This window comes from Panthera onca, chromosome B3 (genome assembly GCF_046562875.1).
Source record: "Panthera onca isolate mPanOnc1 chromosome B3, mPanOnc1 haplotype 2, whole genome shotgun sequence".
Taxonomy (NCBI): domain Eukaryota; kingdom Metazoa; phylum Chordata; class Mammalia; order Carnivora; family Felidae; genus Panthera; species Panthera onca.
Genome location: NC_138344.1, coordinates 46,809,188 through 46,826,205, shown reverse-complemented (window position 1 = coordinate 46,826,205; position 17,018 = coordinate 46,809,188). Strand labels below are relative to the sequence as shown.

The window sequence follows — 17,018 nt, the reverse complement described above, 5'->3', positions numbered from 1 at the left end:
AAGACCCTGCTAGGAAGCCGGAGAAAGAAGTTAAAGAAGGCGCTTCCAAGCTGAGACTCTAAACCTTTGGGCTGCATTTGTCTTTGCCATCATTAAAATGGGGGTTTAGATTCTGAGTTGCACACAGAGGTGTCACTTTCTCCAGGAGGTGCCCCGGTGGTCATAAGTGTCAGTGCCTTAAATAGCACAGCAGCTCCTGCTCTTTGCAGCCCCAGTGTTACAGGATATTCCACCCAAGCATGGAGAAGGCAGACTTAATCAAAGACAGTCTGTATTTATTCATGGCAAGTAACTCTCAAAGGCTGTTAAGCACTTTTTCCTAATTTAGAAATTCATTCATTCTTTCTTTCTTGCTTTCTTGCTTTCTTGCTTTCTTTCTTGCTTTCTTTCTTGCTTTCTTTCTTGCTTTCTTTCTTGCTTTCTTTCTTGCTTTCTTGCTTTCTTGCTTTCTTTCTTAAGTTTATTTATTGGGAGAGGGAGCAAGCAGGGGAGGGGCAGAGAGAGAGGGAGAGAGAATCCCAAGCAGGCTCCACACTGTCAGTGCAGAGCCTAATGCAGGGCTTGAACTCACGAACTGTGAGATCATGACCTGAGCTGAAATCGAGTCAGAAGCTTAACTGACTGAAGCAGCCAGGTGCCCCAGAAATTATTTTCCAGTAAAAGAAATCATGTGCGTTCCAAAGAACATCTTATAGCACCAGACAGGGAAGAGAAAGACTGTGCTTTTAACTCACTTCCAGAGGATTGCTCTCGTGGTTAATCTGATTTGCTAGGAGTTAACCTCTCCAGTGTTACCCATTGTTACCCTTCCAACTGAGTCCTCTATGTCCTATGCAAATTAACTTGAAACTGTTCAGAACAAAGTGTTACGTTCACCAGAAACAGCTTCCCTTGGCTTTAGCTTCCAAATATGTAAACAATAGTTTCTGCCTCTCCTCCAAGTTTATGTGGCTTTTATCTTTTTACCCTCCTCTTAAAGGTTCCACAGCTATTTCCTATCCTTTCCGGTTCTATATAAATAACTTATCAGATAAGCACGCACATTTTCATGTTGGGATTATCCACTTCCCTATGAACCGAATATTCCCTAACAACAAGTGTTACGGCAGTAGTACCAACCGCGAAGCGAGGCCACTGTCTGGCAGTGGGCCTGGGTGGGCGTTGTGTTTGGATTGGTCTGGGAGAACATTTTCTTCTTTCTTTCTTTCTTCTTCTTTTTTTTTTTTTTTTAAGTTTTTATTTATTTTGAGACAGCACAATGGGGAAGGCGCAGAAAGAAAGGGAGAGAGAGAATCCCAAGCAGGCTCTAAGGAACCCAGAGCCTGATGTGGGGCTCGATCTTACGAAGTGTGAGAACCAAGAGTCAAACGCTTAACCGACCGAGCCACCCAGGCTCCCCTGGGAGGCCATTTCTGGTTGGGTCTCTGAGCCTCACCCTTTTCCTGTTCCTTCTTAGTGCATGCCAGTTTTCCCCCACCTCAGGCCAACCCCTACTCTGGCTCTAGTTTATTCAGAAGCCTTTGTTTTTCCCTTTCTCCGGCCATCAACTGGTCTTAGAAAGGCTCCCTTTCCTTCTCTCTTGGACATCTTCTCATTCCTGGCCATCCAGGAAGTGCTGTACCTCATCTGAGATCAGACCTGGTCTGCATTGATACTCCTTTTCTGGTGTTTCGTCCCTGCCATACTTCTGCTCTGCCATTCTCACTGGTACCCCAGGCATTTACTTCAGAGGTCGGCTGTCAGCTGTCATCTATAACCCAGGGACCCTGACTGGTTCCTAGTTGTGATCCAGTGTCTTGGCCCAGGGCAAACAGCAGAGCTTTATAATGAAAAGATTAAAAATTATTGTTAAAAGTTAGAAGCAGAAGCGGAAAGAGAAAATGGAGAAAAGAAAGGCATCATCTCACAGACTATCTGAAGATAGTTGTCATCTTACTTCTGCAAGACCCTGACCTCTTCCATTGCCAGTCTTTCTGTTTTCATTTTTATTGACAGAGAGACCAGACTGTTGGTTTGATTTCATAGGATGTTGGAAGTGGAAGGAACTGTTGAGATGATCTCCAGTCCCTTTGTTTTATGGATAAATAAACCGAGGCCAGCAGAGAAATGACTTGAACAGGGTGTCTGCCTCGTGGCAGAACCATGACTTAGAGCCTTGGCCTCTCGGTCCAGATGTAGGTTCGTGAGCACAGGAGTTGTATCTATAATGCCGGTGGGCCTTGGAGAGGGCATGGTTGGGCCAGGGCAGGTGGTTTCTAAAGCCCCTTGCAGCTCAAATATTTTTCTGATTCTGTGCTTCCAAATGGCTTCTCTATTTTCTTTAATGCCTTTGTACCACCATCCAAAATCCTTGCTCTTGATTAAAGTCAGTTTAAGAATGGGAGGCTTTTTATCCAAATTGGAGGCTAAGGATTTGAGGAGGCTTCAGAGACTGATCATCTACAAAAAGGACAAAAGTGTTGAGACGTGTGTCCAACACCAGTCTCCGGATCTTCTGCCTGACAGTTGAACATGATTTGGGGAGGTGTTAGATAATGCCCATAACTAAGGCTCAGTGGTAAGAATTCTGGGTTATGGAAGCTGTTCTCTGTACGGACAGTTAACCAAATAGAACCTAAAGCATTAAATAGCAATTATCAGTATAATCACTCTCAATCCGGTGGGTGGCCCGGAGTAATAATCAACGGGCTTTTGACACTTCTGCGGCCCTTGTCTGAGTCACCAAACTCTGTTCTCTGTGACTCCTTCATTGCCACCCTTCTGTGCCTAAGAGGAGAAGGTGAAGCATTTGCTGGCACAACAGGAGCCTCGACCACACAGTGGCTGTCCTGGCTGGGGGTCTCTGAGTACAGAAGTGACAGCCTCTTTAAGGGAAAAGGGGAGTATCTTCATTCTACAAAACATGTGTTTTGTTTTATTTCGTTGTGGGAATTTGAAAGATACAGAAGACACATGGAAGGAAATAAATATCCTTCATAATCCGATGACACAGATAACCACTATTTGGATTTTGGTGATATGCATCCTAGTCTTTAAAAATTTTTTTCTCTGCATAAACACATTTGAACACATGCTTATACGTTTTCCTTTTCAAAATAGGATTGTTCTGTCCACGATTTTCCAACCCATTTTTTTCCATGTGAAGTGATGGGTTATGAATACTTTTCCTTGGAAAGTCTCCCTTTTGATTCATTTCCGTCCATCCTAAGCAGTGGCAAGCGGTGTGGGCAGAGGTTGTGGGGTATCATGGGGGATGCTCGCTGGCCCATTTGACTACAGAGCTGCAGACCTCTTGACCATGGTATGGGGGAACCCACAGCCCCTTAGACACCAGGGCCCCGGCTTGCAGCTGTTGGGGCCTGACATCTGTCTCAATGGTTAATGGCAAAGGGATGTCCTGGTGCATGACTTGGCCATATCATCTCACACCACCAGATCTGGTTTTGCTTTTTTTTCATCCCACTAGAAAACCCTCGTGGATGTTACTTTGGAAAATAGCAACATTAAGGACCAGATCAGAAATCTGCAGCAGACCTATGAAGCATCCATGGACAAGCTGCGGGAAAAGCAGAGGCAGTTGGAGGCAGCGCAAGTTGAAAACCAGCTGCTGAAAATGAAGGTAACGTGTAGAGGCAGAGACTTCCGCCTGACCCTTCTCTTCTTTCCTTTTTCTCTCTCTTCCTAGCCTCAACATTCCATCTCCTTTTCTCTGTTTTCTTAGTTGGCGTTTCCTTCCCTTTAGTGGCCAGCTCGACCGGGCATGGCTTGAAGGCACCGAGGGGGTTTCTGTGTTCCCTACTGTCAGTCCAGATTGGGGTGCACCATGAATACTCCCAAGTGGGCACTCCTTCCTGGCCCCAGTGGCCTCAAGGGCTGCTGAGACAGTCACCATGGCACTGCTATTTCATATGGAGAGGGCACTGGGGGTGCCCACAGACCTAGGACTTCAGAAGCCCCACTGTTTAGATTTGCTCTGATATCTCTAGGTTTTTCTGTCTGGTTTGATAATAAAGAGCCTAAGAGCATGCAGGAAGAAGACTGTTGGGTGACCAACGGCTCTGGACAGTGTTCCTCTTGCCCACCAGGCTGGGCTTATTCCTCAGCTGGGCTTCTAATGCCTTGGAGGTCTTAGTGCCCCTTCCACGTTTGACACAAGATTGAATTCCTACCCACTGGCAGGAGCAGACCCGAGAATGGCTCATAGGATTCACTCAGCAAATTATTTCCGGAATGAATTTGTTTTTACTTAAGTATGTGGTTTTTAAAATGCGTTCCACACAGCATTAGGCAGTCCTGGAGGAGCATGCCTCATAGATAATACATCCATATAATTCATTGCTCAAAGCAGAATACATTTGGGAATGAAAGGTGGTGCTATTAAGAATTGATTCAGGGAGACGAACTGGGACATGTGGTCATGTGGCCCCCCTCTGTGTGGGCTGCCTTGGATGGGGCGGGGGGCTGCCACCCTGCACTGTGTAGTCAAAGTGATTCTCATCCCACGGGTTCGTGCCATCACAGTCCACTTGGGCCAACCCAGCAGCCCTGACCAGGTAGCTCTAGAGCAGATCCGCTCCTCTTTGCTTTGCTTCAAGCAGGGCAGCTCTTCTCTTTGTTATTTCATATATTGTATTTCTGAGTAAGAGTTACTTTGAAAAAAAGGGATGTGTTGCTGAAAAACCCCGAAATTATTGTTTTAAGTCTTTTTCTCAGCTTAGGGTCTTGATCCAGTCGTTCATCCCACTAGCATGTATTCAGTGCGTACCATACATGTCTGCCCTGTACGTTCCTGTGTGTTCCAGGACGGTGTGGTGTCAGGCTTCCAGGGACATCATTAGGCAGTGTGGTGGTCTGGCTGCTTCCACGGAGACCAAGCCTCTACGCTACGTCTCATCCTCAGTTGCCTGTTTTAGAGGCTGATGCTGTGCTTCACTAGTGTTCCCAACCCCCACAGAAAGAGTTGCAGGACTCAGAGTATTTCACACGACCTAGATGCAGAGCAGGACAGGAGGGACAGAGCCCTTTCTAGAAGTCTGTGTGCGCAGTGGAGATGGGGTGCAGGACACATTGTGTGTCTCCCAGCTGATGATAATCGCTGTTCAGGATATCCCATTTTGTGGCCCTTGTAGCAGAACTTCTCCAGTGATGGAGAAGGTTGAATTAGAGGGCGCCAAGAGAGACTTTTGTCAAATCTTACAAATAAACGTCATGTAACCCATTGAGGTTGAAGTATATCTTACTTATCCAGAGGTTACATATCCAGAAAGCAAACACCAGCCGCTTCCAGCCTTTGCCCTGCTCACCCACAATTCTGCTGGCTTTTTTTTTTTTTTTTTTTTTATCTCCTAAGCTGGACCTGCACATAAACACTAGCCTGATCTGGCTTAGTGTTCCCCAGATCAAGTGGAAATGTTTCCAAATGCAATATTTGGGGAAGGACAAGGTAGAAAGGCTGACTCCAGCTTTCTTATATGAACTGAAGTGTTTCCTAGGTGCTCTTGGACCAGCGTACTAATGGGACAGCTTCAACTTCATGTGGGCAGCATGTCTTCAAAGGCCTCCTGGCTTCTCTGACATAACAAAATTTTAAGTACCGGGTGCACACGGTGGGGGAAAAAGCCAAACAGTTTGAAAAATAATCTAGAAATACACTTGCAGCCTAGGATTCTGATTTCTCCACATCCTCACCAACACTTGTTACTGTCTCACTGCTTGTGGCCATCCTAGGGGTGTGAAGTGCTGTCTCTTTGTGGTTTTGTGTTTCCCTGATAGCTGATGATGTTGAGCATATTTCTTGTGCTTATAGGTCATTTGTGTATCTTCCCAAAGAAGATACCCATTAGTTCCTTTGCCCATTTTAAAATTGGATTATTTATATTCTATTATTGAGTTGTACATTTTTTTATATATGCTGGATACAAGTTATTAGAGATGTGATTTGTGGATCTTTTCTCTATCTGGGTTGTCTTTTCACTTTCTTGATGGTATCCTTTTGAAGCGCAGAAGTTTTAATATTAAATACTGATGAAGTCTTTCTATTTATATATTTTTTTAACTTTTAAAGTTTATTTGTTTATTCTGAGAGAACGAGAGAGCCTGGGGGGAAGGGCAGAGAGAGAGAATCCCAAGCAGGCTCTGTGCTGTGCTATTAGCATAGAACACATTTTGGGGCTCGAAACCACAAACCAGGAGATCATGACCTGAGCTGAAATCAAGAGTCAGACACTTAACTGACTGAGCCACCCAGGCGCCCCTCAATTTAGCTTTTGTCACATGTGCTTTTGGTGTTATATCTAAGAAACCATTGCCTCATCAAAGGTCAGAAAGATTGACCTTATGTTCTCCTCTAAGAGTTTTATAGTTTTGGCTTTTATGATTAAACCTTTGATCCATTTTGACTTAATTTTTGGATATGGTGTGTTAGGTTTCTAACATCATTCTTTTGTATATGGCTATCCACTTGTCCCAGTGCTGTATGTTGAAAAGACTATTCTTTGCCCATCGAATGGTCTTGGTAGGTAATTTCTTGGAATTTAATTTTTTTTGCTAACAGATAAACAGTTTATGTGATTCAGAGTCAAATCTACAAAACAGTATGTTCAAAAATAGAATATCTGTATCTGTAATATTCCCTTCCTCTCTTACTCCTTCCTTCCTTCTACAGGTAACCTTTGAATTTTTTTTTAAGGTTTATTCATTTTTCAGAGACAGAGACAAAGTGTGAGTGGGGTGGGACAGAGAGAGAGGGAGTCAGAGAATCTGAAGCAGGCTCCAGGTTCTGAGCTGTCAGCACAGAGCCCGATGCGGGGATCAAACCCATGGACTGCAAAATGATGACTTGAGCTGAAGTTGGATGCTTAACCGACTGAGCCACTCAGGCACCCCATGAATTTTTTTTAATTTTATACTTTATCACACTCTGACCCAATTCTAATAATGTACTGATTTTTGGGCCCACAACAGAATCCTCGAGAATTAAAAAAGCTTGTCGTTTTGATGCCAGTTAGGGCATGGAAATATTATCCAGATAAAAAGTTTGTTGAAATCGATAGAATAAAAGATAATAAAACTTCAGGATCAAAAGACATTAGGCAGGAAAAGTCATTGAAGAAAAAGCGGTTAAGAAGATAGCAAATCGTGGACACATTTTCGAGAGAATTCAATTTAAGGCTAAATTTGGGAACCAGGGCTGATACTTAGGTATGTTTCTGTCTTGTGAAAGCATCACTCGTGTGGAATGTGTTTGTCCTGATACCATAGTGTGAGGTACTGCTCTTTCTTTTTCTGCCCCTCCACTCGCCCTCTCCCTTCCTCCCAACGGGGTCCCTCTCCCATTAGCTCCTGCTGCTTCTGTCTCCCGCAGAGTCTTGGTCTGGGGGTTCACCCCATCGTGTTCACAGGTGACACACATGGTGCAAAAGGTGCTGGTTCCCCCGGAACCTGCAAGAGCTGGAGCTCTGAGATGCGTGTCTCCGTAGGTGGAATCCTCCCAGGAAGCCAACGCCGAGGTGATGCGAGAGATGACCAAGAAGCTGTACAGCCAGTACGAGGAGAAGCTGCAGGAAGAGCAGCGGAAGCACAGTGCCGAGAAGGAGGCTCTGCTGGTGTGTATGTCACAGCTGCCCAGGAAGCAGCAGGGAGCGCGGGGTTCGTTATTGCTGGCAAGGCTTGCGTAGCAGGGCTTCTGCTTGGAGGGGAGTCCGTGGACTCTAACACGGGCGAGGGGCAGGTTGTTTATTCACTTGCTCACTCCCTCCCCCGTTTCTCCCTCCCTTCCTCTGCTCATCCCCCTCTTTTCCCACAGTGGCCCCCAGTCTCTGCCTCCAAGTACACTCCAGCCAGCCTCCCGGCAGGTCCCTGACTTACCTGCAGCCACGCCCTTTCCCCCCCCCCCCCCCCCCCGCCTGCTCCTCTCCACCTGAAATACCTTCCTCCCCTGCCTTTGCTCCCACCTAAGCTCCTGAAAGGCCTTGAAAATGCCACCCTCTTGGTGAGTGAAATCTTTCCCGTTCACTAGAAGTGTCCGCTGTCTTTGGGAACCCCTGCTCTCTCTCCGCTCCTTGCTGCCGCATCCTGTTTTTCCTGTTATTAGAGTTGGACTGTCCGTCTCCCATCCTGGGTTCTCTAGGAGAGAGTACAAGTTCCTTGAAGGCAGGGAGTCCGTGGCTGCCTTATCTTGTGTTCTTAAAGCTCAGTAGATGTCTGAATGGTTGACTGAGTTGGTGCTTTGCATTGTGGGAGAACGGTCTGGACATTCTGCATTCAATTCCACATGTGGCCCCTGCTCCACTTTGCACTGTGGGCAAATACAGTGACCCTTCAAGCATCCAGTCAAGGGAGAAAGAACATCTGTAGACTTCTTTCTTTTTTCAGACATAAGGACTCAGGTAGGGAGAAAGAAGAAAATATAACTAGGCCCGTTAAAAGGCCACGTGATGTTTCTTTATTTACGTATGAGAACCAGAATCATGGGAGTTGAGTTCATGATCTGAGTTCACAACACTGCTAAGCCCCAAGGCTATGCTTTTAAAGAGACATGATTTAGCAAGGCCAGCACCATTTGGACCCTAGTTAGCAGCCTAACCTAGACTCCATGGCTGTGCTGAGGATGGTGTGTTTGTTTTGCAGGAAGAAACCAATAGTTTTCTGAAAGCTATTGAAGAAGCCAATAAAAAGATGGAGGCGGCGGAGATCAGCCTAGAGGAGAAGGACCAGAAGATTGGAGAGCTGGACAGGCTGATTGAGCGCATGGAAAAGGTAACAGACACTGCTCTTGGCCCAGCACCCACTTGCCCAGACCCCCCTACCCCATCTCTGCAGTCCCCTGCAGGCCTGTCTGAAGGTGTGAGAAGCCCTCAGCACCCATCCCTCCCATCCCTCCGATTTGTGATTTAAACAGGAAAGACAAAGCTGTAAGAAAAGCATGAAGTCCAACAGAACTCTCATTGGTAATTATTTTGATGCTTTAAAAAACATTCCACCTGTAATGATTTATAAAAATTAATATTTTAGCACCCTGCTTTGCTGGGGTCCCAGGCGTGAATTTCGTTTACTCATTGAGTAACCAAACCTTATTTAAATGTTACATCAACACCCTGAGTGTGCTGTTTCTTGGGCATGCATCTGAAAGGTTGGCTTTTCTCTCATATGGCAGAGCGGAGGAGACCACATTTTCTTTGTGTGCGGGTGGGGATGGGGGTAGGCTGTGGAAGGCGGGAGATGAGCTGAGATAATGAAGCCAATTTAGAGAAGGGAGGAAGCTGAAATTAGGCAGAAAGTGGAAAACAGGAAGAAGGGGTGGAAGAGAGGAAAGAGAAAAAGCAGGAAAGAAGAAGAGGGAAGAGGGACCTTTAGCAGGTGACAGCTGACTTCTGGGGGAGGAGTGGTAGTTTAGGGCCAAAGCTGTGGCTGGTTTCTGGAGGATGGCTCTTACCAGCGTGTGGGTCTGCAGAATAGCAGTGACCTGCCAGGACCGTGACATAGAAGTACCCAGTGACTCATGCTGAGCATTCTGAGGCTGGTGATGAGCAAGGGATAATGACAGTGTGAGCAAGGTCAACACCTAGGCTTCCAGTGATTCTGAGAGAGGTCTCCTTACCCCTGGTATCTGCAACATAGGCCCCTGTACAGTCCCCGGACAAGGTGAGGTGTAACCAGGGTGGGAATGGTATTAAATTCAGTGTTCTGGATTCAGCTTCAGGGCTTATGGGGGCCTCTGCTTTAGGATCTGTCTCTATTTGGAAGAGACTTGAGAAAAGCGAAGGATCCATTATTGCCTCACCTCTCTTCCTTGGGAAAACAGAATCCTATCTTTTATTGAAGAGAAGAGGGTAAAGCTGTATGTTTACAACTCACATCAGTATAGGTTGGAGGCGGTAGTCGTGAAGATTGTGCCATGATGGCATTTTTCTAGAACATAGGTGAGCTTTCTCCCAAATTCTGCTTCCCTGAAACAAGAGAAGATACTAGTCATGCAAATGCTCCCTGTGGATGACAGATTTTCCTGCCACGCACAAGCACAAAGTGAGTGGGCAGCTTGTGTTTTGAACAGGATGCCGTCTTATAGAGACTGCCCATGGGGTGGCTAAAAATACAGGTTTTAGAATCAGGCAGCCTAGGGTTTGAATCGTGCCTCTCTTTGTATTTGTGGGCAGTTACTTGACTCTTCCAAACTGAGTTTCCTTTTCTGTAAAATGCTGATAATAATAATTCTTAAGGCTTTGTGAGGAGTAAATGAGAAAAGCCCACACAAAGTGCTAAGCATGGTGCCTGGCATATAGTAGTGGCTCTGAAATGTGTGTCTCTGATTCGATTTTGTCACAGACTTGCCTGAGTGTCTGTCCCCAGTCAACTTTTTCTTGGCTGGGCCTTTTTTATGGCTTATCTTCTTTTCTTTTTTTTTTTTTTTTTTTAAATTTTTTTTTTTTTAACGTTTATTTATTTTTGAGACAGAGAGAGACAGAGCATGAACAGGGGAGGGTGAGAGAGACAGGGAGACACAGAATCTGAAACAGGCTCCAGGCTCTGAGCTGTCAGCACAGAGCCCGACGCGGGGTTCGAACTCACAAACCGCGAGATCATGACCTGAGCCGAAGTCAGACGCTTAACCGACCGAGCCACCCAGGCGCCCCTGGCTTATCTTCTTTGTACCCTTGGGATTCTGAAAGTGTCCAGCATTTTTCCCCACTGATTTCCACATGGAGCCTGTGTGAGAGGCGATGGGCGGGAGGCCAGGGGAGGTGGTAAGGCCGGCCCTCCCTGTCAGCATTTGTGTGACACATGATGTTCCTCAAGTCCTGTCACCTTTTTCTGACAGAAAAAGATTTGTTCTTTTTCTAAATCTTTTGCATTTAGGCTTGAGGTATGCTAGCTTTATTTAGCTAGGATTAGGTATTCTAATTTACTGCTCCTCCTCCCTCAGGGAGCGGGAATTGTGCCAAATCTCTCTCACACACTATGTGAACAGCATGTCCACAGGCATGAACTGTGGCAGTGTCATATCCTGCTTGCTCCTATTTTTGGATTTTCAAAACACCTTTCTTTTCTGATTAGTAGAAATCTTTTAAGGGGTGTGATCTCTCAGGGACCCTGCTGTGGAAAACGTAACATTCTGTGCTTGGGTAGTGGTTTCACAGTTATATACAAATGTAAGAACTTGTCGCATAGTGTTGACTTAAAATTTGTTGTACATCAGTTTAGAAAAGCCCTGACTCTATTACAGCTTTTTTTTTTTTTTTGAGTCTGCCTTGGGGGGCTCACTCGTGGGACATCTGTCACTATTATTTCAGGGCTTATGTAAACTTCCAGCCAGCAGGCAACCATATGAGAACAGGGGAGCATTCCGCCCAGGTGGGCGGTAAGAAGGTCTTTGCAGGAGAGATTGATTGATTGATTATTTTAAATAAAATGCTTAGTTTTGAGAGACAGAGTGTATACAAAGGCATGGGAGGGGCAGACAGAGAGGGTGATAGCGGATCCAACGTCGGGCTCGAACCCATGAATCATGAGATCATGACCTGAGCTGAAGTTGGCTGCTTAACTGCCTGAACCACCCAGGTGCCCTGCTGGAGAGATTTAAAAACAAAATCAAAACCCCACACGAAGTTGGTCTTCTTTTATCCATCAGTGATAATACGGTCTTCCTGCCAGAGTGGGCTGTTCCCCCATCTCTTTGGTCTGTTCCTTGGGTATCACAGCTTGTGGCATCAGAAGTTATGGGAGTTAGATTGTCAAAGACTTGCTTTTAATAATTTGGTGGTAAAAACTTGTTGGGAGAATCTCTGAGAATAACGATGAGGCACAGTAATACTTAGGGCCCAATAGCATGAACAGAATTTGATAAATTTCATTTTAAGGAAATCTATTACACTGACATCTGTAATGTATTTAGAGCAATTTTGATTATGATGGATACTACGATTTTGTCAACATTTTCTACTTTGTCCACACAAATAATTGTCCGTGTTCTTATGTTACCTTTCTGGATAAACTTAAATTTTTTTTTTAATGTTTATTTATTTTTGAGAGAGACACAGAGCGCGAGCAGGGGAGGGGCAGAGAGAGGGAGACAGAATCCAAAGCAGGCTCCAGGCTCTGAGCTGTCAGCACAGAGCCCGGCGTGGGGCTCAAACTCACAACCTGTGAGATCATGACCTGAGCTGAAGTCGGATGCTTAACCGACTGAGCCACCCAGGTGCCCCTTTTTCCTAGCCTTTTCTAACTTCTAGAAACCGCCTGCATTCCTTGACTGAGGGCTCTAGCTGGCAGCTTCCAAGCCAGCAGTGTAGCATTTTCCAATCTCTGTCTCCAGCCCTTCTTCCTCCTTCAATAAGGTCCCAGCTGGATAATCCAGAATCATTCCCCCATTTTAACACCCTTAACTTAATCACATCTGCAAGTTCCTTTTTATGTGTAAGGCAACATATTCACAGGTTTCAGGGATTAGGATGTGGACATCATTGGGCGGCCATCCATTATTCTGACTACCACAGTACATTTGTACAACTGAACATACATACCTGTGTCAACCCCGCCAGCTTAGTGTATAGGATGTTACCCAAATCCCAGAGACTCTTTTCTTGATAATGCAGAAAATAATAAGCATTTTGCAATATCATAGGACACTGACTTCAGAGTATTGATTTTCATATTTTAGAACTGTAAATTTTCACGAGATACCTGAACCTAAGTTGATTGGTTCCTTTTTTAAAAAATAAATCTGGCTTCCTCCAGCATATTTGTCTCTAATTCACAAATACATCTGTAAATGCAATCCAAGAGATGTGGTTTTTTTGAGCTCTGTTTGGACTCTGGTGAGTGGATGTGGAAATCCCACAGGGAACTTGAACTGACCAGCGCTGGAATTGCTCAATACACATTCCCTGTCCAGCCTGGAATCCATTGATTCCAATGTCGGTGTCTGTTTTAGGAACGCCATCAACTACAGCTACAGCTCCTGGAGCATGAAACAGAAATGTCAGGGGAAATAACTGGTTCTGACAAGGAAAGGTAAGACCGCTGCCCTTTATCTTGTACTGGCTTTACACGCTGGGGCGGCCATGCTGTGTTTCTGTGGGCTCTCCATTTCCTCGCCTTTTCCTTCATTTGGCCATCCCTGCTGCAGACTTCTGTTTGTAAAATCTTGGCCTGAGAGCTTCCACTGCAGGGCCAGTTTCTTCAGTAGCTCACAGCCACGTCTTCCAGCCTGCGGTTGATTGTTAGCACAGGGGGAGCACACCGCAGACTGTCTTGGGTGCAAAAGTTCAGTCTATAAATGTTCTTCGTAACCTTTGACTCCACAGGATGCACCTTGTGGATGAGAAAACTCAGTAGCTGTGACTAATACCATTGCAGTGGAAACTAATTTTAAAATGCCTTTTTTGGTTTCCAAACATTGTTGACTCAGACCTTGCCTCGTCCCCTGGCTATGGGCGTATAAAGCCCTGCATGGAAAATGAGGGAGCAGGACTTGGTCCCCTCTAGAAATCGGAAGGCAGAGAGGACATGCATGGCTCTCTGGTGAAGGAAAACGAGTGGAGATGATTTGAGCAATTTGAACGAGTTACTTAACTTAGCTGAGATTCTTTGCTGATCTGTAAACTGAGAATTCTTTTTAAAGGGGAGGGGGTTGCAGTGACTATGGCAGTGCCCATCTTATGGGGTCATTAGTAGTGAGGGAGCCGGTGGGCATGCTGCCTGCCATATGGTACACGCCGAAAAACATCTGTTCTCTTGCCTCTTGGCAACTTCACAGTTTGCACTCTGCTGTAGATTTGAACGTAGTGCTGAGGAGGGACCTGGCAGAGTGCTGTAGTGGTCAGCAAACCCCACCAGACCCTTTGTCCAGTGCTCCATTCCAGTGGCCCCGAAGAACTGAGGCATCTGCCTGCTGGTTCCTCTGGTTTCACTGAATGGAGCAAAGTCAGAAGATAGTTTGTGCTGATTATTTATTTATTTATTTTAAACTTTATTTTTGAGAGAGAGAGAAAGCAAGTAGGGAAGGGGCAGAGGAGGGAGAGACAATCCCAAGCAGGCTCTGCACTGTCAGCACAGAGCCCGACACAGGACCCAGACCCGCAAACCGCGAGATCATGACCTGAGTCGAAACCTGGAGTCGGATGCTTAACTGACTGAGCCACCCAGGCGCCCAGTTTGTGCTGTTTTAAAACAAAACTATGAAATGTTTTATGATGCAGCCCAATCTGTTTTGATGCAGAGAAAGTCCTTCAACATGTTCCCCATTTTCCCCAAATAAATGATGTGTAGAAGACTACAATTCCAGACTTCCCAGGACTCGGCCACTTGATTTCAGATATTGTGTTCTGCATACTAGACTCCTCTCCTCCTCCGTTATCTGAATCAAGGCATTTTATTGGGATCTTCCAATATTGTATTAGTTCCAGAACAGAGAGCCCCTCATTCTGTAAGTGGTGCAAAAAAACTATCTGTTTTAGTCCCTGGAAAGTAGAGTCACTGTCCTTAAACAAGGTAAAACTTGCAAGTGGGAGCTTGAGAAAGAGTCCCATGGTTCCTCCTGTAGCAGGGTGGTCGAGCCCTCGTTCATCCCCAGGAGACACGATGCATGATGGAGTTCTCGTTCTTGTTCTGGCAGTGTTCCCTGGGTGGTGACTCTCCTTGCTGGTGTTGCTGCTTTGGTTTAGGACTCCATGCCTCTTTGTTCTCTTTCGGTCAGGTATCAGCAGCTGGAGGAGGCATCTGCCAGCCTCCGGGAACGGATCAGACACCTAGACGACATGGTGCATTGCCAGCAGAAGAAAGTCAAACAGATGGTTGAGGAGGTAAGCCGCTGTGAAAGGTCACGGGCCAGGATTACTGTCTGTTATGGGGACACTTCGGCCCTGGATCTGGATCTGACTCTCAGCTCAGTTTTGTGTGGCTCACAAGTGAACGTGCTCAGGCCACTGTGTTCGTGGCCCAGAGGAAAATTTCCTCATATGTCCCTCTGCAGGCTGGTGATTATCTTTCTAATCAGATCAGAGGGTTATAGTTAAGAAGACTGGGAAGCACAGTCGTAAGGTCACTCAGTTTCAGAGGGCAGCAATTCCCCAAATGGGCACCTGCAGCCCAGGGGACCCAAGGGTGTGACAGGAAAAGTTTCCTTTAGTCAGGTCTCTGCACTTCTTTGTACCTGGCTGCCTCTCTCCCAGCGACCACTCCATCTTTCCTTCCTCTGTGGACAGGTGTCCTTTCTCTCCTCTCCCCTCTCCCCTCTCCATCTCCTCCTTCCTCCTCCCTCCTCTCCCTTCTTCCCTCAGTGTCTTCTCTATCTCTTCTCTCTCCATCTGTCTGTGGGATATCAGACTATATGCTGGACATAGCTTGCTTGCCTGTTTTTCTAAACGGAAAAAAAAAACAGGTAAGTTGAACATTAATATTTCTGCAGGAGGAAAACAAATTATTTTAATTGTGTTACTAAAATCTCTTTCTCTCTCTCGTGGTGCTCGATAGAGGAAAGCCCAAGCTGTGGTATAGCTAATCTCATGTTATTGTATCTTTCTTGCTGAATTAATAAATTGGATAGAAAAAAGGAACAGTTAGTACTAACAGGCTTATAAGAATTCCCTGCAACCTGATTCTCTATCTTGCAAAGAAAAGAAAAGGCTTTTAGTTTAATTAAACAATTGGTTGGCATTGGAAAAACTGAAAAAAAAAAAAAAACTCCACGTTTTCCTTATATTAAACACTACTCTGAAAAGTTATCTATTTTATTAATGAATCATTAAAATTAAAAGCATGTCTACTTCTAGTAAAAACCACACACACACACACACACACACACACACACACACACACGACAAAGATACTAAAAGTATATCTATTTCATTAATCTGTAAACTGTTGGTGATAATGTTGGAGTGAGGTTTGGGTCAGGGAACTGTGAAGCTGTGAAGGGCTACTTTGTTCTCTTGAAGGATAAATGTATACATTAGGTGAAATCTGTTGCCTAAACAAGAAATCCATTCATACTGCGTTAAGTCTTGTGTGCCTTATATTGGCTCATCTGCAAGCCTCAGGGAGCAGAATAGTGGAAGGAGCAGTCCCTGTGCACTCCCATAGCACAGGCAGGCTGGAGCAGTTGTGAGAAAGGCACTTGGGGAACCATGGATGTCAGATCATAGCTTCTCTGCTTCTGAATTTTACATGCAAGATGTCTGGGGCAAGGCTGGCCCTGTTTCCATGGGGCTCTTTGACTGTAGAGCACTGCATTTCTCTCAACTTTGCATTGTTTTCATGTATTAGGGAGCCAGTGAACCAAACCTCATACTAGTTGGCTTCTTTTCAGTTATTCTCTGTAAGGGTTTAAGATCAGTCCCAAAATCAGAGATACTTCTTAAAGAGACACAGTCAATTAGTTGAGCATTCTGTTTTCTAATTTCTGGAATATAACAGGCATACCGCTTTGAAGGGCGTAGGGGAAAATCGATATATGAAAATAGGTTGGTGTATAAAGACCACTGTCCATGCCTTGCTTCTCTACCTGTGACTTACTATCTCCCAGATAGACTTCTCTAAGTCCCGATGATGTGGTGTAGAAGATGCAGTCGTCAGAAGGAAATCACACGCTGACATTTAGGGTGGCACCATCAGAGTGAGCACCACCTAGGGGACAGCTGGGTTTCAACAGTGCATGGAGACTGGAAAGAAAAGAGATTTTTTTATTCTAACTTTAAACTACTATCTAAATCAGATGCTAAGAATTAATGTGTTTGCCCAGTATACCATGTTAACTTACACAACAAAAGGATGGTTTAAAATATCCGTTGCTGCAGCTGTTGATGTGAATACATTTTTTTTTCTTTTAAGTTAGAAACATGGAAGAGGGACATCGACAGAGGAGCACATTTAGAAGAGCAGGGAGAAAGAAAGGAATTGAGAGCTGCTGTGATTCAGGGCATGGCTGAGGGCTGGGGGAAGAGATGGCCAAGGAGCGGCATGAGAGCTGAATTCACATCTTAGAAAACAGCCATGGAGATGAGAGAATGTATTCTTTTTTTTTT

The 17,018-nt window shown here is 45.3% G+C and overlaps 1 protein-coding gene across 1 annotated transcript in view; it reads left to right on the top strand.

The window, feature by feature from the left end:
* Positions 1-17,018, top strand: part of MYZAP (myocardial zonula adherens protein) — an 89,440-nt gene that overhangs the window by 31,227 nt on the left and 41,195 nt on the right. The window contains exons 6-10 of the mRNA XM_060618405.3: positions 3,467-3,619; positions 7,479-7,604; positions 8,629-8,757; positions 12,929-13,008; positions 14,693-14,798. Of these exons, the coding sequence (XP_060474388.2) occupies positions 3,467-3,619; positions 7,479-7,604; positions 8,629-8,757; positions 12,929-13,008; positions 14,693-14,798 (594 nt within the window). The remainder of the gene's footprint in view (positions 1-3,466; positions 3,620-7,478; positions 7,605-8,628; positions 8,758-12,928; positions 13,009-14,692; positions 14,799-17,018) is intronic.